The following is a 25,894-nucleotide window of genomic DNA, read 5'->3' as shown; positions in this document are numbered from 1 at the left end:
GGAGGTTCTGCTCAAGCTTTATAACACACTGGTGAGGCCTCATCTGGAGTCCTGTGTGCAGTTTGGGTCTTCATTGAGAATGACCTGGGAGTCAAAGTCAAAGACTGGTCATTGTCTAAGCAGAGGACAGAAGTGATCAAAAATGCTTATAGCATGTTAGGCTATATAGCGCCATGAAGTGTGGAGTACACATCAGGGGAGTTTTTTTTAAGTAAATGTAAAGTATTACATGTAGGAGCTAAAAATGTTAATTTTGAATACTCAATGGGAGGTCTGAAAATTTGAAAGTACACCTCATGAGAAGGACTTAGGAGTTGTAGTGGACTCAACACTATCAACTGCCAGACAGTGTTCAGAAGCCATTAAGAAGACTAACAGAATGGCAGGTTATATAGCGCCTTGATGTGTGGAGTACAAGTCACAGGAGGTTCTGCTCAGTCTTTCTAACACACTGGTGAGGCCTCATCTGGAGTCCTGTGTGCAGTTTGGGTCTCCAGGCTTTAAAAAGGACATAAGAGAGTTAGAACAAAGTCCAGAGGAGAGCAACGAGGCTGCTTCAGGGCTACAGGGGATGAAATTGAATGTCAGTAAATGTAAAGTATGACACGTGGGAAGTCAAAATGTGAAAATTGAAAGTTCACCTTATGAGAAGGATTTAGCAGTCATAGTGGACTAAACACCATCAACTGCTAGCCAGTGTTCAGAAGCCATTAAGAAGACTAACAGAATATCAGGTTATATAGCGCCTCGATATGTGGAGTACAAGTCACAGGAGGTTCTGCTCAAGCTTTATAACACACTGGTGAGGCCTCATCTGGAGTCCTGTGTGCAGTTTGGGTCTTCATTGAGAATGACCTGGGAGTCAAAGTCAAAGACTGGTCATTGTCTAAGCAGAGGACAGAAGTGATCAAAAATGCTTATAGCATGTTAGGCTATATAGCGCCATGAAGTGTGGAGTACACATCAGGGGAGTTTTTTTTAAGTAAATGTAAAGTATTACATGTAGGAGCTAAAAATGTTAATTTTGAATACTCAATGGGAGGTCTGAAAATTTGAAAGTACACCTCATGAGAAGGACTTAGGAGTTGTAGTGGACTCAACACTATCAACTGCCAGACAGTGTTCAGAAGCCATTAAGAAGACTAACAGAATGGCAGGTTATATAGCGCCTTGATGTGTGGAGTACAAGTCACAGGAGGTTCTGCTCAGTCTTTCTAACACACTGGTGAGGCCTCATCTGGAGTCCTGGGTGCAGTTTGGGTCTCCAGGCTTTAAAAAGGACATAAGAGAGTTAGAACAAAGTCCAGAGGAGAGCAACGAGGCTGCTTCAGGGCTACAGGGTAAGAGTTATGAGGGAAGATTTAAAAAGCTGAGCCTTTACATGTTAAGCAAAAGGAAATTAAGAGGAGACAAGGCTGAAGTGTTTAAAGTTATGAAGGGAATTAGTTCCAGTGGATGAAGATGGTGACTTTAAAATGAGTTCATCAAGAACACGATGGGGGAGAAAGTTTGAAACTTATTAAGAGTAAATTTTGCACAAAGGTAGTTTTTCTTTACACAGAGAACCACAGACACATGGAGTAAGATACCAAGTAATGTGGCAGACAGTAGGACTTTAGGGACAATCAAAACTCACGTTGGTGATATTTTAGAATTGTTAAGGGACATAAAACCAGGAGCACTTTGTTGGGCTGAATGGCCTGTTCTTGTCTGGATTGTTCTAATTTGTCCAGTTCTAGTGGTCCTGTGCATGCCTCTTCAATGATTTGGGACTGTGTAGTTCCTAATGTGTTCAGCTTAGGCAGATTCCGAACCCCCATTTCATTCCATGCTTTCCTCCTGGATTTGGAAGAGGTGCCATAAATTCTTATCCCTTCCATTCCAGGCTGTGCTGGCCTGTGAATGGCCTTCTGTTTCAGCTCACCTGTATTCCCCGAGGCTTGCTGACCAGTTTTTCTTCTTCCAGAGAACCACGGACACATGGAATAAGTGACCAAGTAGTTTGATAGACAGTAGAACTTCAAGGACTTTCAAAACTCAACATGTTGTTATTTTAGAATTAAGGGGATAGGACAGGCGAGCTTTGTTGGGCCGAATGGCCTGCAAAGTGTGTGAAGATAATCCAGGATATGTGTGAGGGAGTGAGAGGTCTGGTTAAAAGTAGTTTGGGGGTAACGGACAAGATCTCCATTCGAGGAGATCTGCACCAGGGATCTTCTTTAAGTCCTTTACTCTTTGGTCTGGTCATGGATGTGTTGTGTCATGGATGAAGACCAATCCCCCCCCCCAGGCGGTGGCTTTTTGCTGATGACATTGTGTTGTGTAGCACCAGAAAAGATAAAGTGGAGAGGAAATTGGAGGAATGGAGAAGGGCTTTGGAAGACAGAGGGCTGAAGATAAATAATAAGAAGATGAAGACAGAATATCTGAGTTTTAATGATGGTCAGAAACAGAAAGCAAGGGAGGTCAAAGCAGAGGTGGATCAATAAAGTACAATTAGACCTGAAGGAAAAGAGTCTGACTGGCGAGGAGCTGTATGGGGAAGTTTGTATGATCAGAGAATTATGGTGAAGATTAAAGGTCATATTTGTAAGACGGTGGTAGGACCAGCAGTGATGTATGGAGCTGAGACATGGGCAGTAAAGGGAGCGCAGGAGAAGAAGTTGGATGTGTCAGAAATGAGAACGTTGAGATGAATGTGTGGAGTTACAAAAAAAGACAAAATAAGAAATGAGGCCATCGCAGGTACAACAAAAGTGGGAGAGATATCTAAGGAAGTACAGGAAAGGAGGTTGAAGTGGTATGGACTTGTGATGAAGAGATACAATGAATATCTGGGTGAAAGAGTGATGGACATGGAAGTCCAGGGGTAAGAGACAGTGAGGGAGGCCAAAGTGGAAAAAGGCCCTGACTGGGGAGGAGCTGCATGGAGAAGGTTGATCAAGCACATCAACCCCACTCAGAAGTGGGAAAAGATAAGGAGGAGGAGGAAGAAAAATTATTGAATATGATTTATTATTAATATTAATAACAATAATAATAGTGTGAATCGCCACACTGGGTTTCTCATGGAATTTCATATTAGACTCATGAGTTACTTCACTTACTGTAAGTCTAAAATAAAGATTGGTGGGATTGACTGATCATTTGATTATTTTAGGACAACAGGACACCTGTGATGTAGAATTCTCTCCTGCACGTGTCATTGTGAGATATGGGGACCCGGTGACTGTGACCTGCCTCACTAACCGCACGGATTTCAGAGCCACGGGCTGGGAGGCCTCAGTCGGATCTGTGAAACAGGAGAACAGCAGCTCGGCCGTGTGGAACGTGAGCAGCCTGACGGTGTGGGACGCGGAGCCCAAGTGCTTTATAAACTTAAGGGCACCTCCTCGCCAGTGCAATAAACAACTAAACCTCATAATTTACAGTAAGTCTCTTAAAATAATAACAAATACAGAGTGTCATGTCTTTGTGTAGGTTCTGTTATCAAGTGCAGTGTTTCTCAACCACTGGGTTGTCGTGGGTGCCGCCAGTGGGTTGCGACTTGCTGTTGTTTATAACGGTAGTGGGTAGTGGTGGGGTGCAAAGTGAATCACAATTCATACTCAATTCACTAAGGGGATCTAATCTCTCTAATGACAGTCACGCTCAATTAATCAAGGTGGAGACATACAAAGGAACATGGGGAGAATGTGGGGTCACAACACCAGAAAGGTTGAGAAACTCTAGAACAGATCTAGAACATCTGTGATCATTCCAGTTTTAAATTTGATTGATTTACTATGCTTTTGTTAAGTTTTTCTCAAAGTTGAGCCGACAGCTCATGAAAATGGTCTTTTTAAGCCCACCACTCCCATCCCTTAGCCTTGTTTGGGATGGCATTCATGGACCTCTGTAGCAGGGAGTCCCCACAGAGATTGCTGCAGGTCAGCACGCATAGCGGGATTTGTTAGCGTTATTAAGGTGGTTCATTCAAAGTTGATTTCAAATTGCTAAAAATCACGATGCCTCACTGGCATCAAACTCTAACATTAGATCTGCCTCATTGTAAAATGGATCTGAATGAATGTCTGCCAAAAAGAAGAAGCAGTAATAGTCAGCAATTACTTTTACTCACTTAAACGCGGCATCCTCAGCCATTCTCTTTCTCCCATCCTCTGAACAAAAAGTGACACAGCAACTGCCTAAGAGAGACGGCTGTCAAAAAACTGAAAATGACCAGAAAATGTGAAAACCAAAATACGGGCCAAACAAGGAATCAGAAAGAAGCTTTTATGAGAACCCAAAGTGCAATCAAACTACAGAGTCAAAAAACGAGCAGAGATCTGAGACCAGGACTTCAAAAGAGGAGTTTTTAGTTAGTTGCTAGATAGATATAAAAGGCACTATAGATAGATAGATAGATAGATAGATAGATAGATAGATAGATAGATAGATAGATAGATAGATAGATAGATAGATGTGAAAGGCACTATATAATAGATAGATAGATAGATAGATAGATAGATAGATAGATAGATAGATAGATAGATAGATAGATAGATAGATAGATAGATATGAAAGGCACTATATAACTGATAGATATATGAAAGGCACTATATTATAGATAGATAAATATATGAAAGGCACTATATTATAGACAGATAGATAGATAGATAGATATATGAAAGGCACTATATTATAGATAGATAGATAGATAGATAGATTGATAGATATGAAAGGCACTATATGATAGATAGATAGATTGATAGAATGAATTATGTGAACTTTATATTATGTTATAGTAATTAATAAAAATATTATTATATTATTATTATTATTAATAATAATAATAATAATCATCATCATCATCATCATGGGCGGCACGGTGGCGCAGTGGGTAGCGCTGGTGCCTCACAGTTGGGAGACCAGGGGACCTGGGTTCGCTTCCTGGGTCCTCCCTGCGTGGAGTTTGCATGTTCTCCCCGTGTTTGCGTGAGTTTCCTCCCACAGTCCAAGGACATGCAGGTTAGGTGGATTGGCGATTCTAAATTGGCCCTGGTGTGTGCTTGGTGTGTGGGTGTGTTTGTGTGTGTCCTGCGGTGGATTGGCACCCTGCCCAGGATTGGTTCCTGCCTTGCGCCCTGTGTTGGCTGGGATTGGCTCCAACAGACCCCCTGTGACCCTGTGTTCGGATTCAGCGGGTTGGAAAATGGATGGATGGATGGATAGATAGATGGATAGATAGATAGATAGATAGATAGATAGATAGATAGATAGATAGATAGATGTGAAAGGCACTATATAATAGATATATAGATAGGATAGATAGATATGAAAGGCACTATATAATAGATAGATAGATAAAAGGCACTTGATGTTGATATATAGTGCTAGATGTGATAGGTACTATGTAATATAGATAGGAAAGGCACTGTATAACAGACAGATGTGGGGATTTTCTCATACTGACAAGTCAGGAGGTGCCAGACATAAAAAAACAGAAGTGATTTCAGAGTGTTCAAAAGTAATTCTTATGATCACAATAAGTGAGGGTGATGACATTTTTGGAAATGCATTATGGCCGAAGACAACCCACGATGAGACTAAGCTGTATTCCAGTCAGGATTACAAAGTAGTTTAACTGTTTTTTGCATGGTAGGCTGCAGTGCTGGTCGTAGCCCATATTGAGCCCTATGTGAGGGGTGGGGGGGGGTGTACCCCTCTTTTACTAAAAAGACATCCCTAGGTGTCCATAGTGTGGAAAAAGATCTTGAGTGTGTGCCGCTTGAGTTACATTAATGGTGCCCCCCAGTGTCCATAGTGTGCTTTCAGTTTTATTAGACCAGCGTTTCTCAACCTTTAAGTATTTGCTACCCGAGTTTTCATAACAGTTTTAATCGTGCCCCCCTAACATTTTTTTGAAACCCTAATAAAATGTATTCCTATATTTTTTGCTGCCGATACACCGCTACAAGTTTAAAATTTTCCTAAGAATAGCAAAATTACACCACATATGGCAACATTTGCGCCCCCTTTTTTGTTAGGGGGCCGCGCCCCACAGTTTGAGAACCGCTGTTTTAGACTATAAGGATTGGAGGGGTCCCCCCTATTTGTGCATAGCACATGCCCCTCATGTGTTGGTGCCATAGACAGTCGCCTATGCGGCCTAATGGATTGACCAGCTCTGGTGCACCAGTCCAATGGAGTGATCACTCCTGCTGCCTGATGGGAAGTGTAGTCCCCTCGTCAGTACAGCTTCAAGGTTACAGATGAGATGCAAATAGGCAGAGGGGGAAAGACGTTTTTCTGCATATTAAACACCATTCTTCCAGTCTCAATAGCAGAGCCACATTCTAAGTGTCATAGCACAGGGTCTCAGTATTTGTATCAATGAGATATTTCGTTTTTTTTATTTGATAAATAAAATTCTGTGGTATTGACAAGGGGAAAAAAAAATAATGGAAATGATTTTAGCACAAGGCAGCATCATAACAACATGTGAAAAAATGAAAGGGCCTGAAGGATTTCTGAACCCACATGTGGCCCACCCTCTGCAGTGCCCATCTGCTCTTGGGGTCCCAGCCCAGATGTCCCCAAGTGATGCCTATTAGCTTGGACTTAACTTTCTAAATTAACCTTTTATCTGATTAGCTTTTTAAATAACCCTTATTGGGTAACCAGACACTATAAAGTATAACTTTCCAAAGAGTGTGCACCATTTCTTTTGTCACTATGGGCCTATTAATTCTGTGACAGCTCTCTAATGCGTTGATCCACACATTTTAAAGCTGCTGTTGATATTTTGCATTTGTTTTCTTTGTTCTAATTTCTCATCCTCCATCTTTGTCTCAATATCCATCATTCACCTTTGAAAACGTAAAGTAGTGTGTGAATGGTGTTAATGTCTTCACTTTGTCTTACTGTGGATAAGCTGGCAAGGAGCAGCCTGAGTGCAGTGCACAGTTAAGAAACCTTTTGATGTGACCTTTCAGAGCTTCCAGAAAACATCTCCATCGATGGTCCTGAGGTGATAGAGAAAGGAAAGAAATTTAACATCACATGTGAGGTCAAAGATGTGGCTCCCATTAATAACGTCTGGGTGAAGCTCTGTCGAGATGGTGTCACGATTAAACAGAAACGCCTGGGTCAAAGCAACGAGAAAACGCCTGAAAGTGGAAATGTGACCTTCACCGTGTCTGCAGACAGGAAGGACCAAGGGTGGAATTACACGTGTGTGGTGAAAATTGATTTTTCTTCTGACAGAATTGAACGCTTCAACTCTTCAAGCCTGCTAAAAGTCACTCCATATGGTACGTAGTGAAATAAGTTTGTGTCCTGCTTGTTTATCAGGGCCTTTAAAGGAGATTTGTATGATTTGTAGTGCCTTTTATATCCTATCTATCTATCTATCTATCTATCTATCTATCTATCTATCTATCTATCTATCTATCTATCTATCTATCTATCTATCTATCTATCTATCTATGATGGTAGAAATGGTGGTTTCTCCCTTGGTGTTTCATGTGCATTTTAAAACTACTGTATAGTACAATGGAAGACTGGTGGGCGGGGCCCTTGGAGTTTTATGTGCATTATTTCCATGTATAGCCAATTAAAAGGGGGACATTTTGATAAATTATGGGATGCAATGCATAACAACGGGACATCTGGTCACCCTGGTAAGACGTCCCCTAAGTGTGCGTGTCTAACAATAGACGTGCTTGTCCATAGCACATTTAAATGAATAGACATGGAGACACAACAAGAAAGGCACTATATAACAGACAAATCCTGTAGCCATCTGTAGCAGTATAGCTAGTTAGATGTGAAAGGCACTATATAATTTATAATAACTGTCCTGCTCCACTGACAGACTGAGGAGATCGTTCCTCCCCCAAACTATGCGACTCCTCAGTTCCATCCGGGGGGGGGGGGGGGGGGGGGGGGGGGGTAAACATTAACATTATATAAAGTTATTGTCTATTTTTACCTGCATTATTATCAATCTTTAATTTAATATTTTTTTGTATCAGTAAGGTGTTGCTGTTGTATGTGAATTTCCCCTTGGGATTAATAAAGTATCTATCTATCTATCTATCTATCTATCTATCTATCTATCTATCTATCTATCTATCTATCTATCTATCTATCTATCTATCCATATATAGTGCCTTTCCTATCTATCTATCTATCTATCTATCTATCTATCTATCTATCTATCTATCTATCTATCTATCTATAGTGCCTTTCCTATCTATCTATCTATCTATCTATCTATCTATCTATCTATCTATCTATCTATCTATCTATCTATCTATCTATCTATCTATCCATATATAGTGCCTTTCCTATCTATCTATCTATCTATCTATCTATCTATCTATCTATCTATCTATCTATCTATCTATCTATCTATCTATCCATATATAGTGCCTTTCCTATCTATCTATCTATCTATCTATCTATCTATCTATCTATCTATCTATCTATCTATCTATCTATCTATCTATCTAATAAATTCTGTGGATGGATATGAAAGGGACTGTGCTGTATAATTGATTGGCCCAGTTGCTATCTGCAACAGTTTAGCTAGATACATAGGTTTGAAAGGCACTATATAAGAAATACTGTGGGGAAAGGCACTATAAATTTAAATATAATATAAATTTGTGAATTTCCCCTTGGGATTAATAAAGTATCTATCTATCTATCTATAACTTATAATATACAGACAGGTCCTGTAAAATTCTCTAAAAGGCTCAAGAGAGATAATCAAGCATGGTGCCAATGTTTACTGAGCAGTCGCGCAGATGTGCAAAAGGCGCACTATCATAGAAAATGTTTTTAATATCCGTATCTCTTTATTTTTCAGCTTTTGACGGAGAACTTGAGATTCATCTTGTAAACAACACGGAGTATATTGAAGTCGGTGAAAGCTTTATTGTGACCTGTGTTCTTCGTAATTCCTTCCCAATTGCGGACATTCACATTCGGATGTACTTCAACGGCCGTGAGTACGATGTAAAGTTACAGAGAACACTTGAGGAGGTCTCAGCCACAGCCACGCTGGTTCAGCCCCCAAGCCTCAATGAGTTGATTGCCTGCACAGCCAACATGAAGTCTTTGAGCAAATACACTCAGAGAAGTGTTGTGGGATACAGTAAGTAAAGTCATTTTTCTAAAATGAAATGGAGCTCCACATGTCAGGCTGGGGTTTCTTAAGTATGTTGAGACTGCAGATCCGTACACTTTAAAACAGTAAATTCCTGGCTATTAATTGTATTACGTTTAGAACATTTTACTGCATCCTATGACTTGAATCGTACAATAAAAATACAACACAATGCACAGAACACTGGGCCACAAAGTGAATGCGATGTAGCAGTATGCTGCTGCTGCTGCTCAATTACAGCCATTGTCTGAGTTTTCACATGTAAGGCCAGGCGACTCTCCTGCTACGCACGCGCAGTACTGTTTATACTTGCGCGCATACTTTACGTAAATCTGGAAGAATCCAGCAGGTGGCAGTGCGAGATATCAGAACGGTGAGAGCAGGTTCGGCTTCGCAGTGTTGTGAATTGCCTGAAACGTCCATTACATTCCGATGACACCTTACCGCAATATCTCTGAAAAGGATGTTTAATGATGAACTCCATCAATCCAGGGATGTGCCCAATCCAGATAGCATTGGGCACGAGGAAGAAACAAAATCCTTGGAGGGGCATCAGCTCATCGCAAAGCAGACACACACACTGGCGTCATTTTAGTGTCACCAAACCTGCAAATGTTTGGAAGGAAACCGATGCACAGTGTGGAAACCCAGCAGGAAAACCTGTAAAGTCCAGGCAGGGAATACCAGCGACGTGACTCCCTGCGATACCGCAGCGCTCCCGCTCAGCCACCATGTCACCCCAATGTGTGTAATTATTAACAGTATTCATTGTTTAAACGAAATGAACGATCTATCTGTAAAATGTAACGTGCAAACTTTAATGCATTTCATTATGAAAGTGATATCAAGTATAAATCTAAAGATTCTAAATGTGTAGAGAGTTGGAATATCAGACATTTAATGTGTTCTGTGTGGAGATCTATTGCTGCTTGTCGCTGCTGTCAGGTCAGGTGGAAGCCCCCAAAAGCTCCTAGTGATTAACAACTGGGTCAGTTTTAAGATGACATTTAAGACGGTCTGCTCTAATGATAAGATTGTGGGTTCGCTTCCCGGTTCCTCTCTGTGTGGATAGCGCTTTGAGTACTGAGAAAAGCGCTATATAAATGTAATGAATTATTATTATTATAAAGTAAACTATGAGGTTAAGGTGGACATTTTGAGATTAAAGTCGAAATTTCCACTTAAATCACAAAATACACCTTTTTACTGTGTCCTTAATTTTTTTTCTCTGTGGCTCAAGTACAGCGCTGTACATTCTGTTGCTCTTGTGAAGTTGCAAAAAAAAAAAAAAAAGACAGCACAGAAGACGGTATGTGAGACTTTTAAAATGTCTCGCGTCATTACGATCGGGAATATGCGACGCTTGAATATAAAAGCACCACGAATGCATCTGTATATCGGCATTTTGCTTCACCACATCAGACCATTCATCAAACATCGAAGCGCGCACATCGATCCCGGAGGATCCTCAAAGCGGCTTTCTGTCACATGTAGATAGTAAACAGAGACACTGACGTCACATTCCGACTTTGATCACATTGCGCCCCCCGACTTTTTGCTGGCACTGCAACTCACGCACACGTCACGTTAATTTCTGAGGACCTGCTCAGAGGACGCGTCAAATGAATGCTGGGAACGCGTGGCAGCCATGATGTGTGTCGTGTGACGTATAAACGAGCCCTTAACTGTATTAGTACTGCAGTTTAGTAGCCAGTAGTTTATTGTAAATTTAATAAAATGATTTTGTAAGAAAAATGTCTGTAACCTAACAGAAAATGACTAGCAATTCACCGATCACTTTACCGTCGGACAGAAATACAGATCATAATTTTAATCAATTGATAAAATTTCAGTATTAGATTAGATCGGATATTCTTTATTAATCCCATGGAGGAATCCAGATGCATACAGCAGCAAATACATAAAAAAACAATACAGAATCGCAGGACAATTAGTACAGCCAATCAATAAAGAAAATAAAAATAAATGTATGTCTCTCTATTATAATAAAAAAAATCTTGAGACGAGACAGACTTTTTGAAGAGACTTTTTGTAAGGAAGTCCCACGACATGGAGACTTTTTTACCATGAGATTCTTTTAAGTCAAGCCCTACTTACAACTATTTTCAAACAAGACCACCGTCATCAGGTGCATTCCAGCAGACACCAATCCATTAAAGCGCTTACTTATGAACACACACACACACACACTTACGAAGATCCAGTTTAGAATCACCCATTCATCTAAATATGGCAGCGAGATACGATGAAGTCAAACGAATTTACGCCAAAAATGTCGATCGGTTACACAGCAAATTGGTTAAATGCGTGTCACTTGACTATGCTGAAGCAGTTGGTGGTGATGGTGCAGAAGATGAAAACATCAACTTACAATATCACGAAGAATATCTACAACCGTTAACACCATCAGGTCTTCCACCAGCCGAATTACTGTAGAAAGAAGGATGTATCTTAATGTAATTGTGTAATTGATGTCTGAGTGATGGGCTATGCAATAGGACGAGATTAGCTGTACTCAAAATTGGTCAAACAATTCTGACATGTAAAATTTTAACATACGAAAAGAAAGGTAATGTAGTACATCTGACATGAGACACCAAAGGAGAGCTTGATATGCCATTCGTATTAAAACGTTTACAGTTTCCCGTTAGAATAGCTTTTGCAAAGACAATTATCAAATCACAGAGACAAACATTCGAAAAAATCGGTTTATTTATTAGAGAGAAAGAAACAAAATTCACTCACGGGCAGTTATACGTTGCATTGTCACGATGAAAGTCCAAACACGTAATCAAAATTCAATGTGATCTTGAAGAAACATTAGTTCCAAAGATAGATAGGTAGATAATAGTATAGTAGGCAGGATTAGATAGATAGATAGATAGATAGATAGATAGATAGATAGATAGATAGATAGATAGATAGATAGATAGATAGATAGATAGATAGATAGATAGATAGATAGATAGATAGATAGATAGATAGATAGATACTTCATTAATCCCAAGGGGAAATTCACATACTCCAGCAACAGCATACTAATAAAGAAAATATTAAATTAAAGAGTGATAACAATGCAGGTATACAGACAGACAATAACTTTATATAATGTTAACATTTAACCCCCCGGGTGGAATTGAAGAGTCACATAGTGTGGGGGAGGAACGATCTCCTCAGTCTGTCAGTGGAGCAGGACGGTGACAGCAGTCTGTCTCTGAAGCTGCTCCTCTGTCTGGAGATGATCGTGTTCAGTGGATGCAGTGGATTCTCCATGATTGACAGGAGTCTGCTCAGCGCCCGTCGCTCTGCCACGGATGTCAAACTGTCCAGCTCCGTGCCTACAATAGAGCCTGCCTTCCTCACCAGTTTGTCCAGGCTTGAGGTGTCCTTCTTCTTTATGCTGCCTCCCCAGCACACCACCACGTAGAAGAGGGCACTCACCACAACCGTCTGATAGAACATCTGCAGCATCTTATTGCAGATGTTGAAGGATGCCAGCCTTCTAAGGAAGTATAGTTGGCTTGTTTTAACTGAAGTTTTAAAGTAAAAGTGAAAATAATGTATATGTAACAATTCCCATTAAAATAACAATCTCTTTAAATTGTGTATCCGGTTAACCAAACCCGGGGGTTGGCGAGTGAAGCGAGCAGGGGGCAGAGCCGTCTAGTTGTACAACATCCTCAGATTGTAAATTCAATGTTTTCTATTCAGTCCCTCCATATTTTACTCTCCTCAGTCATAGCTCCTCTCTCGTGTCACCAGGTTTCTATGCACAGGTCTGTCAGTGAGCAAACGGGATGGCAGGGAGTCAAATTTCCAGCTTCACCTAGGGCAGCAAAAATGCCAGAGTAGGCCCTAGTTGGATGTGTATATTTAATAGCACAGCTTGAGACCACCAGATTACAACAATAGCCATAGCGGAGTGTTAATCAGTCCTCAAGTGCTAACTGACAAAAAACATTGAAGTCCGTTATCACTCATGTAAGGATGAGGAACACCATCAAGATGTGGGGACTGCTGCCTAACCTTAGATGATAGCAAATACTGACTCACCTCTGGTAAAATCTGAATAGAATATGATACAAATCTTAGGTGGGATTCTAATAATAAAAAAAGTACAATCAAATGCTGTTTCAATTTTCTTCCTTGTTGCAGAATTGCCAAAGCCAGTCATCAAAATGCCAAACTATGCACATGTGGGTGAACCTGTGATGGTCAAATGTGAAGTGAATGATTCTGACACAGCTGATGTTGTCCTACGTATGCTTATCCCAAAACTCAACATTAATGAGACAAAAGCAGCTGGCGTCCCCTTTGAGAAGACATTCAATGCAACAAAATCACACAACAACATGGAGATCACCTGCGTAACGGAACTGGGAACTACTGCTGTCAAGAAAGACAAGAGGATGAGCCTCACTGTTTTCTGTGAGTACCTTCAGAGCTATGCTATGATACTGAAGATGCATTATATATAAAAAATCAAACTATTAGTAACTTAAATGTGAAAAAGTAAGTACACCCTATGAAATGATTTTTTTTTTTTTGCAACATATGCGGACATGCCAGGATTTGATCTTCATTTAAACAGTATATATATATATAAGTATATACAGTGGGGCAAAAAAGTATTTAGTCAGCCACCAATTGTGCAAGTTCTCCCACTTAAAAAGATGAGAGAGGCCTGTAATTTTCATCATAGGTAGACCTCAACTATGAGAGACAAAATGAGAAAAAAAAAATCCAGAAAATCACATTGTCTGATTTTTAAAGAATTTATTTGCAAATTATGGTGGAAAAAATGTATTTGGTCACCTACAAACAAGCAAGATGTCTGGCTCTCACAGACCTGTAACTTCTTCTGTAAGAGGCTCCTCTGTCCTCCACTCGTTACCTGTATTAATGGCACCTGTTTGAACTCGTTATCAATATAAAAGACACCTGTCCACAACCTCAAACAGTCACACTCCAAACTCCACTATGGCCAAGACCAAAGAGCTGTCAAAGGACACCAGAAACAAAATTGTAGATCTGCACCAGGCTGGGAAGCCTGAATCTGCAATAGGTAAGCAGCTTGGTGTGAAGAAATCAACTGTGGGAGCAATTATTAGAAAATGGAAGACATACAAGACCACTGATAATCTCCCTCGATCTGGGGCTCCACGCAAGATCTCACCCCGTGGGGTCAAAATGATCACAAGAACGGTGAGCAAAAATCCCAGAACCACACGGGGGGACCTAGTGAATGACCTGCAGAGAGCTGGGACCAAAGTAACAAAGGCTACCATCAGTAACACACTACCCCGCCAGGGACTCAAATCCTGCAGTGCCAGACGTGTCCCCCTGCTTAAGCCAGTACATGTGCAGGCCCATCTGAAGTTTGCTAGAGAGCATTTGGATGATCCAGAAGAGGACTGGGAGAAGGTCATATGGTCGGATGAAACCAAAATAGAACGTCGTGTTTGGAGGAGAAAGAATGCTGAGTTGTATCCAAAGAACACCAGACCTACTGTAAATACAGCATGGGGGTGGAAACATCAGGCTTTGGGGCTGTTTTTCTGCAAAGGTACCAGGATGACTGATCCGTGTAAAGGAAAGAATGAATGGGGCCATGTATCGTCAGATTTAGTGGAGTGTGTGACTGTTTGAGGTTGTGGACAGGTGTCTTTTATATTGATAACGAGTTCAAACAGGTGCCATTAATACAGGTGACGAGTGGAGGACAGAGGAGTCTCTTACAGAAGAAGTTACAGGTCTGTGAGAGACAGACATCTTGCTTGTTTGTAGGTGACCAAATACTTATTTTCCACCATAATTTGCAAATAAATTCTTTAAAATCAGACAATGTGATTTTCTGGATTTTTTTTCCTCATTTTGTCTCTCATAGTTGAGGTATACCTAAATTACAGGCCTCTCTCATCTTTTTAAGTGGGAGAACTTGCACAATTGGTGGCTGACTAAATACTTTTTTGCCCCACTGTATATATGGAAGTGAAGGTGTGTGATACGGTTTGCAGGCCAGTACTAAAAGTGCCAGAGAGCTCCCTGAATCTTGGCTATCAAACGAAAACACCATCAACAGACTTTTGGACATAAACCCAGCATATACAAAGTTAAGAAGAATATGTTCATAATAAATAAGAAAAAAATTTATGACCGATACTCCTCCCAACCCCCAACTCATTACCCCCCCCTATGCACACACTGACCTAAGACCACCCCCCCAACACTTAATTTTGCTATATATTGCCTTTGATTCTTGTAACTCTAAGCATTACCCTCTGATGACGGCACCTGGCAGTGGCTGAAAGCTCAGGAATAAAAAGTGCTTTATGATACGGGATTCATCTTCTCCCTTTGTGGATCTCCAGCTGCTAATATAATATAATATAATATAATATAATATAATATAATATAATATAATATAATATAATATAATATAATATAATATAATATATCCATCCATTATCCAACCCACTATATCCTAACTACAGGGTCATGGGGGTCTGCTGGAGCCAATCACAGGGCGCAAGGCTGGAAACAAACCCCAGGCAGGGCGCCAACCCACCACAGGGCACACACACATACACACCTAACCTGCATGTCTTTGGACTGTGGGAGGAAACCCATGCAGACACAGGGAGAACATGCAAACTCCACACAGGGAGGACCCGGGAAGCGAACCTCAGGTCTCCTTACTGCAAGGCAGCAGCGCTACCCACTGTGCCGCCCCTCAGTTTTGTGTCTTCTTTCTTTATTTCTGATTCTGTTTATTGTTCCTTGTATTTTTCTCTGTATGCCAACCTCAGTTACATTCCTTGTGGCCCATCACCACAAGGGACTGCCCTCAGCGATTTGAAGGTGGGGACAACTCACAGTCCTTTGTGATTCATTGAATGTGCTTGGGAGTGGTGAGGGTGGTCCAGATCTAATTATGCAACTGTTCAACTGACAATCGTCTCCCTGCCATTTTGGAATGCAGGGCAGGTGCTGCCATCTGTCGGTAACAAAAAGAATTTTAAGTGAAATCTCTAAGTGCAGGGCAGGTGCTGTGAATTCTCTATGTAATAAACTTAATAAGTTATAGCGTAATGAAAATTGCATTATTAGATCTGGACCACCCTAATATATACAGGTGCAAGTCATAAAATTAGAATATCATGACAAAGTTGATTTATTTCAGTAATTCCATTCAAAAAGTGACACTTGTATATTAGATTCATTCATTACACACAGACTGATGTATTTCAAATGTTTATTTCTGTTAATGTTGATGATTATAACTGACAACTAATGAAAGTCCCAAATTCAGTATCTCGGAAAATTAGAATCTTGTGAAAAGGTTGAATATTGAAGACACCTGGTGCCACACTCTAATCAGCTAATTAACTCAAAAGCCTTTAAATGGTCTCTCAGTCCAGTTCTGTAGGCTACACAATCATGGGGAAGACTGCTGACTTGACAGTTGTCCAAAAGACGACCATTGACACCTCGCACAAGGAGGGCAAGACACAAAAGGTCATTGCTAAAGAGGCTGGCTGTTCACAGAGCTCTGTGTCCAAGCACATTAATAGAGAGGCGAAGAGAAGGACAAGATGTGGTAGAAAAAAGTGGACAAGCAATAGGGATAACCGCACCCTGGAGAGGATTGGGAAACAAAACCCATTCAAAAATGTGGGGGAGATTCACAAAGAGTGGACTGCAGCTGGAGTCAGTGCTTCAAGAACCACCAGGCACAGACGTATGCAAGACATGGGCTTCAGCTGTCGCATTCCTTGTGTCAAGCCACTCTTGAAGAAGAGACGGCGTCAGAAGCGTCTCGTCTTTGGACTGCTGCTGAATGGTCCAAAGTTATGTTCTCTGATGAAAGTAAATCCTTTGGAAATCAAGGTCCCAGAGTCTGGAGGAAGAGAGGAGATTCACAGAATCCACGTTGCGTGAGGTCCAGTGTAAAGTTTCCACAGTCAGTGATGGTTTGGGGTGCCATGTCATCTGCTGGTGTTGGTCCATTGTGTTTTCTGAGGTCCAAGGTCAACGCAGCCGTCTACCAGGAAGTTTTAGAGCACTTCATGCTTCCTGCTGCTGATGAATTTTATGGAGATGCAGATTTCATTTTCCAACAGGACCTGGCACCTGCACACAGTGCCAAAGCTACCAGTACCTGGTTTAAGGACCATGGTATCCCTGTTCTTGATTGGCCAGCAAACTCGCCTGACCTTAACCCCATAGAAAATCTATGGGGTATTGTGAAGAGGAAGATGCAGTACGCCAGACCCAACAATTCAGAAGAGCTGAAGGCCACTATCAGAGCAACATGGGCTCTCATAACACCTGAGCAGTGCCACAGACTGATCGACTCCATGCCACGCCGCATTGCTGCAGTAATCCAGGCCAAAGGAGCCCCAACTAAATATTGAGTGCTGTACATGCTCATACTTTTCATGTTCATACCTTTCAGTTGGCCAACATTTCTAAAAATCCTTTTTTTGCATTGGTCTTAATTGATATTCTAATTTTCTGAGATACTGAATTTGGGACTTTCATTAGTTGTCAGTTATAATCATCAAAATTAAAAGAAATAAACATTTGAAATACATCAGTCTGTGTGTAATGAATGAATCTAATATACAAGTTTCACTTTTTGAATGGAATTACTGAAATAAATCAACTTTCTCATGATATTCTAATTTTATGACCAGCCCTGTATATATACAGTATATTGATAGACCAGCCCGGCCACAGACACACAGACACCAAATGTCTCAAATTTGCACACAAAATTTACTTTAAGTAACACAAACCCGCAGTGCACAATTAGCCACAATAATGCTCTCTCTTTCCAACTCCTCTTTGGCCACCTTCTTCTCCTCCTCCTCCTCCTCCTCACTCGGGCTCCTGTGTTCTCCCTCCCGACTCTGGTTTCAAGTGGAGTGCGGCGGTCTCCTTTATACAGCCCCCAGAAGTGCTCCAGGTGTTTCTTGATTAACATCCGGCAGCACTTCCTGTTGTGGCTGTAGTGCTGTCGACCACCGTTCTGGAGCTTTCCAGGCGCCCCCTGGTGGTGGCCACGTCCTTCCACAGGGTTGACTTTCCATTCCTGAACCCTCGCATTTCTTTCTTTTCTGCCATTCCTTGTTGGATTTGCTGGTAAGTTGATCGTCATGTTGCAAGGTCCACTTTCTGTTAAGCTTCAATCTAGTGACTGATGGTCACACATTGTCCTCAAACACATCCACAGCCCCCAACCCACCACTGGTACAATGAGGAATTCCTAATAGATTCCTTGATAATGACCAGCCCAGGATCTGATGCAGCAAAGCAACCCCAAACTTGAACATTTCTACCACCATACTTTACAGTTGCCGTCAGGTTCGTCTGGTCAAGTGCTGTCTTTGGCTTTCACCAAACATGTCTTCTGCTGCTGTGGCCAGACAATTCCATTTTTGCCACATCTGTCCAGAGCACATTGTGTTAGAGAAGTTCTGGTCTTTGCCTAAGTTTTCATGTGTAAACTTTAGTCTTGCCCTAATGTTCTTTTCTGGACGAATCTCATTTGTGCAACCTCTTTCTGATGTTAGAGACATGAACTTTGAAACCAACAGTGGCAAGGGCTACCTTGAGGTCCAGCAGAACCGCAGAGATCTGCAGTTGGACCCATCTTGACTATTTATTCCTAACACTCCTAGCATGGTCTCGTCTGCAGTTGGACCCATCTTGACTATTTATTCCTAACACTCCTAGTATGGTCTCTGGCTCTCCACATCTCTGTAATGGAGTAAACACGTGTGGGAAATTAGGGATTTATGAAAGCTGCTGCTGCTCTAGTGGTGTTGGGATGATGGAGAGGTGGGAGCTATGAGGTACCACCACATTATGTTGGCTAACGTTTTCTTCATTCCTACAGATGAGCCGAGTGTTTCTCTCAACAATTCTGCAAGCATAATGCAGATTTCCCATGGTGGTGACATTAGCATCCACTGCATTGCTGATGGAAGTCCAGCTCCAGAGGTGACTTGGAACTATAAAAAAGAACCCAACGTGCAGATAGTCAGCGCCACCATCCTAAATATTAAAACAGCAACGTCAATGAATAATGGAGTATATGAATGCCAGGCTAATAACAAACATGGAAATGCAACAAAAAGATTCACCCTTGAAGTCACAAGTACAAGTAAGTTGCTTTACGGCTGGTGGGTATGAACTTGCTCTTTGCTTTGTTGTAACTTTCTTTAAAGATAAGGAGAAGAAGGGAGATACAGCCAGTAATGTGCTGACTTCGTGATGAATCACTCCTAAGGTCTTGTGATTCCCAGCTAGGAAGCAAAAACATTCAATGATTGTGACCACAAGAGGGCGCCAGGGAGCCCTAAACCACAGTCCCAACAATATAAACACACGTGTAGTAGAATAAAATAAAAGACTTTCATTTCTTTGTTCAGGCACCTTCTCACAATCCTCTTGTCTAATAATAATAATAATAACAAGCCACCAACTATCCAATAAATGATCTTTTGGGTCTTCTTATCCTTCCTCCTTCTTCACCTCTGCCTCCCGACTTGCCCATCTATAGCATTATGTTGGACCGGGAATACGTCCGGTATCATTCCGTCTCCTCTAGGAAGCACCTCCGGTTTATAGACTAAGTAGAGTGGACCTCCCCCCGACAGCACCCTCTACTGATCCCAAGGGACCCCTACATGTCTGCACTTCCGGACTCCCATTTCCCTAGCACCCCTGCAGGTGTCCCAGCTGGGCTCTGGCACAAGGACCAGTACCACCTAGCATATGGGGGATGGACCCACTCCCAATTTCTGCCTTCCTCTGTCCCCTCCATAATTTTATACCGGCTGGGCACAATGTCATCTTTCCGCCCAGCTGACCAATGATGTTTCTCTCGGGCCTCCCGTCCAGGTAAATAATTCATGTCTTCTCCTGACCGGGATGCCTATTCATATACCACAGATAATAATAAAAAATAAAAAACTCTAAACTCCCGCTGAGTTCGAATTACCCAGCATGCACTGCAGTTCTGTTTGTTGACAAGACTTGAAACTAAGAAGTCAACCGGCCTTTTACCTGGCCAGTTTAAATGACCTCTTCTACACTGAAGTACGTGCCATTCCTGTGTACTTCTGAAGCAAATTACCAACGGCCGAGTTTTTGAGGCTCTGCATTGTGCTGCATGGACATTTGTCACAATGTGTGTTGTTCTTAGCTGCTTCTACCAAATAATTCAGTTGTTTAAGCTTGTTAAACTGCCACAAATTCAGTTCACTTTACTAGTACTTCATTATTTAAACTTGACAGATGTTATAATATGGCTTTGTCCCAGTTCACTTGTCAAATGTCACGTGCTCCAGAGCTTCTATGCACATAAGTTCTGAACAGTTCCAAAAATAACCACTAGAGGGGGAATTCCCATTAAAAACCCAGGACAGTTACACAGATGGTGAGTTAGAATTATTATAAATAAAAAGATTTATTATTCAAAAGCTCTTTAGTCCTAAAAAGAAGCTCCAAGGATCAGAAAGACCTTCACAAAAAAGCAACACCAAAAGCAAACAAAGTCCATCCATCCATTTTCCAACCCACTGAATCCAAACTCAGGATCACGGGGGTCTGCTGGAGCCAATCCCAGCCAACACAGGGCACAAGGCAGGAAACAAACCCCAGGCAGGCTGCCAGCCCACACCACACACACAATTTAGAATCACCAATGCACCTAACCTGCATGTCTTTGGACTGTGGGAGGAAACTGAAGCGCCCAGAGGAAGCCCACGCAGACACGGGGAGAACATGCAAACTCCACGCAGGGAGGACCTGGGAAGCGAACCCAGGTCTCCTAACTGTGAGGCAGCAGCGCCACCCACTGCGCCACCGTGCCGCCCGCAAACAAACTCCTAATCACAAATCCAAAGAGTAGTCCAAATAAAGAGCAAAGCGGTCAAAAATCCAGAAATTTACAAAGCCAAAACCTCACCACTCCCAAGCGCATTCAATGAACCGCAAAGGACTGTGAGTTGTTGCTGAGGGCAGTCCCTTGTGGCGATGGGTGTCAGAAGAATGAGTCAGAGACATCATAAAGGATTGGGGCAGCCACCCGTATAATATGCTCAGCTGCAAAATTGCTTGTTTTGGTACAAGAGGTGAATGGTTCAGAGTCAGGGCCGGATTTTCCTGTAGGCTAATTAGGCTTCAGCCTAGGGCCTCAAGATCAAGAGGGGCCTACATTCAAATTGTTAGCAAAATTAAAATTACACTATTCTAAAAACAGTGAACACTAAAACACTGAACCGAAAATAAGGAGAAATTCTACGCATATGACTAATAAACAAACATAAAAATGTATTGGTTAATCACAGTAATGATGTATTTTATTATCTCTCATGTAATTTACAAACTTAAAAATGGAAGGTGAAAGGGCCTCATAAGTGGAATAGCCTAGGGCCTCTTTTCATATTAATCCGGCCCTGTTCAGAGTCCAGAACAGAACTGCCTGTACTGAGGCAAGGTGGCAGTTTTAAAGGCCTGGAAAGGAAATGACGTCATCGTAGCAGGAACTGGGAGTGGCGTCCTCGTGGTCGGAAGTGACGTCATCCTTGGGGCCGGCAAGAGGCGGGATTTCCCGGGAAAGGTCTGCAAGGGACTGAGAGAGAGATAGTCAGTACACTCCGCCGCACCCTGGCCTGGCGTAGAACTACAAGTGATTAGGCCCTTCAGCTGTTCCCCTTACGCACGTGTGTGTGACATGGGCCACAAGGAATGTAACTGAGGTTGGCATACAGAGAAAATAAAATACAAGGAACAATAAACAGAATCAGGAATAAAGAAAGAAGACAGAAAATGAGGGGCGGCGCGGTGGTAGCGCTGCTGCCTCGCAGTTAGGACACCTGGGTTCGGGTCCTCCCTGCGTGGAGTTTGCATGCGTGGGTTTCCTCCTACACTCCAAAGACGTGCAGGTTGGGCGCATTGGAGATCCTAAATTGTCCGTGGTGTGTGCTTGGCGTGTGTGTGTGTCCTGCGGTGGGCTGGCACCCTGCCCGGGGTTTGTTCCTGCCTTGAGCCCTGGGATTGGCTCCAGCAGACCCCCAGACCCTGTGTTAGGATATAGCGGGATGGATGATGACTGACTGATGACCCTCACTAAGCAAAAACAGAGTTTATATTTCTGTCAAGTAATTTTAAACATCATTTACAGTGACTCTTACCATTTCACAGTCTCACAGTTCCATAAAAATAACATGCATTATTATTATTATCACACATACCCATAAAGACTACATTGTCCCCAGTTAATTCATAGATGAAATTATGTAAAGAAACGTATCTAAAGTTTATGAGTTTCTAATAAGATGTTCTGCTCCCTTTTTTTTTTTGACAGGCTATTGGCTCATCTTGGTCATCGTATGTGCCATTCTTCCAATAATCTTAATTGTTCTTGCAATCTACTGCATATATAAAAGGAAACAGAAGAGGGGCAGCTACAATGTGCGCCCAGACGGGACTGTGATCCCAAACGGTAGGCTGGAAGAAATCCCCTTAGCACTGGAACAGAAGCAATCCCTGCAAAATGGTGAGCTGTCATAAAGAGACTTGCAGTGACCGACAAGACAGACGTCAACTCGGACACCAGAAGTCGAAATTCCTCTTCAGCCCCAGCAACTCTTCTATACTCAGTAGTCAGACTTAATTGTGCTAAATTCTCAAACTGTGCAAAGGACCGTGTTGCAGTCTCCCCAAACCCGTCTGTCACAGTAATCCCACTCCAGTTCTTCTCCAAAAAAATGGGAAGAACAACCAAAAAAAAGAGGGACAGGGAGCCCACTGCTGTACTCTTGGACAAAATAAAGAGCTGGGCTTGTAGCTGCCTGGCACCTTACTGTTCATTTTAAGAGATCTTCAGTCACTGTTGGCTGCTGGCCGTTATCAGCATTTCAGCTTGTGTGGGGGGCACTCATGAATCTAAATTTAAAGACGTGCACTGCTGTGCCCCACAGTCGAGCCAGGAGGAGGTGGGCACAGTCTGATCTAGTAGTGTGCCCCCTGTGTGCAGATCTCCTCCACCTTGAGCAGTGTGTGAGCCTTCTGCTCACTGTTTGGACGTAGAAGAGACTTCCTTCCATTTTTGTCATTCCAGGCTCAAGGATCTGATACAAGGTACCGGAATGGGGGTCCAGGTGACCTAAGTGTCCTGTGTTTCTTTTTTGTTGGCCTAATGATTTTGATGCATTGTTCACCCTCTTCCATTTTTTTATTGTAAGGAGAACTGTTTTATGCCATAAATGGTAATTGTTACATTTTAATTAAAATAAAAAATACTGCTGCTTTATTCTTGAATCCCAGAATACCCTCAAAAATGAGGTTTTTGAATAATGATGGCAAAGTGTCAACTGTAAATTACTATTTCTTTATCCAAACAAGTCAGTCAGTCATCACCCAACCCGCTATATCCTAACACAGGGGTCTGCTGGAGCCAATCCCAGCCAGCACAAGGCACAAGGCAGGAATAAACCCCGGGCAGGGCGCCAACACACACACACCAGGGACAATTTAGGATCGCCAGTGCACCTGACCTGCATGTCTTTGGACTGTGGGAGGAAACCCACGCAGGGAGGACCCGGGAAGCGAACCCAAGTCTCCTTACTGTGAGACAGCAGCGCTACCCACTGCGCCACCGTGCCCGCCCTCCAAACAAGTACAGATAGCAATTGTTAATACACAAGTGAGAAGGAAAAAACTGAAAATGCATAGCTGGGCAGCGGAGACTCTGAAGGTGGAGCAGATGGCGGTTACGCTGGCATCAAAAAAAAAAACAGTTAAATGTTGGGTTACTTTGAAGACAGAACAATAGAGAATGGCGTTTGGTTTTATGATAAACTGTCATGATGTCTCTTTTTAAAACTGAGGTTCAGGATGAATCAGGTGACTCTCATGCTGATGTTAAAAACCTTTTTAAAAGCTTTAATTAGTAACTTGCAGAAGAACAAAAGGGAGGAATTGTTAGGGAAAAACAGTCAGAGTGACTTTATGGACTGCTTCTGTCTTCTCTGCCCGTCTCTGATATTAAGACATTCTGCACCATTCAGCACATTACTCTGCACAGATAAAATCATATTATATGTAGTATTGTATATAAAAGAAATGCAGTTCATGATCGTTTATTCTGTTTAACTATTTTGAGACCTTTAGATATGCAAAGAGATAAGAGTGTTAAAGATGATACCATTTATCTGTATGCCGATTGGTGCAAACTGAAGTGTTTCTTAACTGTTCTGCAAATGAGCCTAACTTATTTTAAATCATTGCTTTGTTATTTTCTTCTGTCTTGTCATGGTGAACTGACAGGTTCAAATGATGAGCCCCTTCAAGCTTGTTATAATAAAGGACGTCTTTATAACAGTGATCTCGACTCTTCTTTATTTAAGATGGCAACTTCCCTGACAGTGCCAGCTTACCACAACCCTCCAACAGATGACATTTTACATTTCCTCGTTTAGCAGGCACTTTTGTCCAAAGCAGCTTACAAAAGAGATGAACATAAACTGAGTAAACATCAGCCTGGGGAGAATATTGAAATAAGTGCTACGGGACAAGAAATTAAAACATCACAAGTGGTGGTGCAAATGACAATCTACTGTGGGCGGCCCCGTCAGAAGCCGCATTATCATCCCCACGTGTAGACATTTAGCTAAAGCTTCTGTTTGTTCTAAGAATTTCCTGTGACGTGAGTCTATTATTGTCTTTACATGACTAAGCTTTAAGGAACTGAAAGAAAGAACTTGGATTCAAGTGACACATCCTGAAGTCTTTGAGCCCCCCTTGGCCAAAGCCTGAGATGAGTGCCCTGACTGGAGCTTCCTAATGTCTACATGGGTAGTGAGTGAGCCCTCGACGTGTATTTGACATCTCAGTGACTTCCACTAAAGTCCCATTAGCAGCATTTAATACTGAGGTGGTCTCCCACTACTAAATTAGGAATCCTATTGCTGACACCAATGCTCAGCTAAACACACCGCTTCTTCTGTATTGCACTCACATAATGGCTGTGATTAACTGGGACGACCTGGTTGGTGCCCCAACATTTATCAGAATCCAGTGTCATACCTTACACGACCGCTATATATATATATATATATATATATACAGGTCAAATACCAAAAAATACTTAATGCTGCACCTACACTTTTTGCCAAGTCTATCTATTATATAGTGCCTTTCTATATTTTTTTTTTGTTGTTTATAATCACCTAATACAATTTCTTGTATTTCTTAGTTTTCACATACCCCTTGGAGGGCAGAGCACAGGGTCAGCCATTGTACAGCAAGCACCCCTAGAGCAAGTGCATGTTAACGGGCCTCATTCACTGGCCCAGCAGAGTAGGATCCCTTTTAGCAGTAATGAGAATTTGAACTGGCAACCTTCTGGATACCAGCACAGATCCTTAGCCTCAGAGTCACCACTTAATCTATCTGGCTCTCTATCTGTTATATAGTGCCTTTCATATCTTTCTATCTATCTGTTATATAGTGTCTTTCATATCTGTAGCTAGCTAGCTATCTGTTATATAGTGCCTTTCACATCTATCTATATCTATTATATAGTGCATTTCATATCTATCTATCTATACTATCTGTTATATAGTGCCTTTCATATCTATCTATATCTATTATATAGTGCATTTCATATCTATCTATCTATCTATCTATACTATATCT

At 41.8% G+C, this 25,894-nt stretch overlaps 1 protein-coding gene across 2 annotated transcripts in view; it reads left to right on the top strand.

Annotated features, from left to right (window-relative positions):
• LOC114667663 (intercellular adhesion molecule 1-like) overlaps positions 1-24,165 on the top strand; it is an 82,252-nt gene extending 58,087 nt beyond the window's left edge. The window contains exons 9-14 of one of the 2 annotated variants that reach the window (XM_028823047.2): positions 3,161-3,430; positions 6,978-7,295; positions 8,858-9,145; positions 13,334-13,606; positions 19,083-19,349; positions 22,560-24,165. In XM_028823047.2, coding sequence (XP_028678880.2) covers positions 3,161-3,430; positions 6,978-7,295; positions 8,858-9,145; positions 13,334-13,606; positions 19,083-19,349; positions 22,560-22,765 — 1,622 coding nt within the window. In that variant the 3' untranslated portion in view covers positions 22,766-24,165. The remainder of the gene's footprint in view (positions 1-3,160; positions 3,431-6,977; positions 7,296-8,857; positions 9,146-13,333; positions 13,607-19,082; positions 19,350-22,559) is intronic. The other variant, XM_051920677.1, reaches the window with a different exon arrangement.
• Positions 24,166-25,894: the final 1,729 nt, after the last annotated feature.

This window comes from Erpetoichthys calabaricus, chromosome 17, assembly GCF_900747795.2.
Source record: "Erpetoichthys calabaricus chromosome 17, fErpCal1.3, whole genome shotgun sequence".
NCBI lineage: Eukaryota > Metazoa > Chordata > Cladistia > Polypteriformes > Polypteridae > Erpetoichthys > Erpetoichthys calabaricus.
This window is presented reverse-complemented; position numbering and strand designations above follow the sequence as displayed.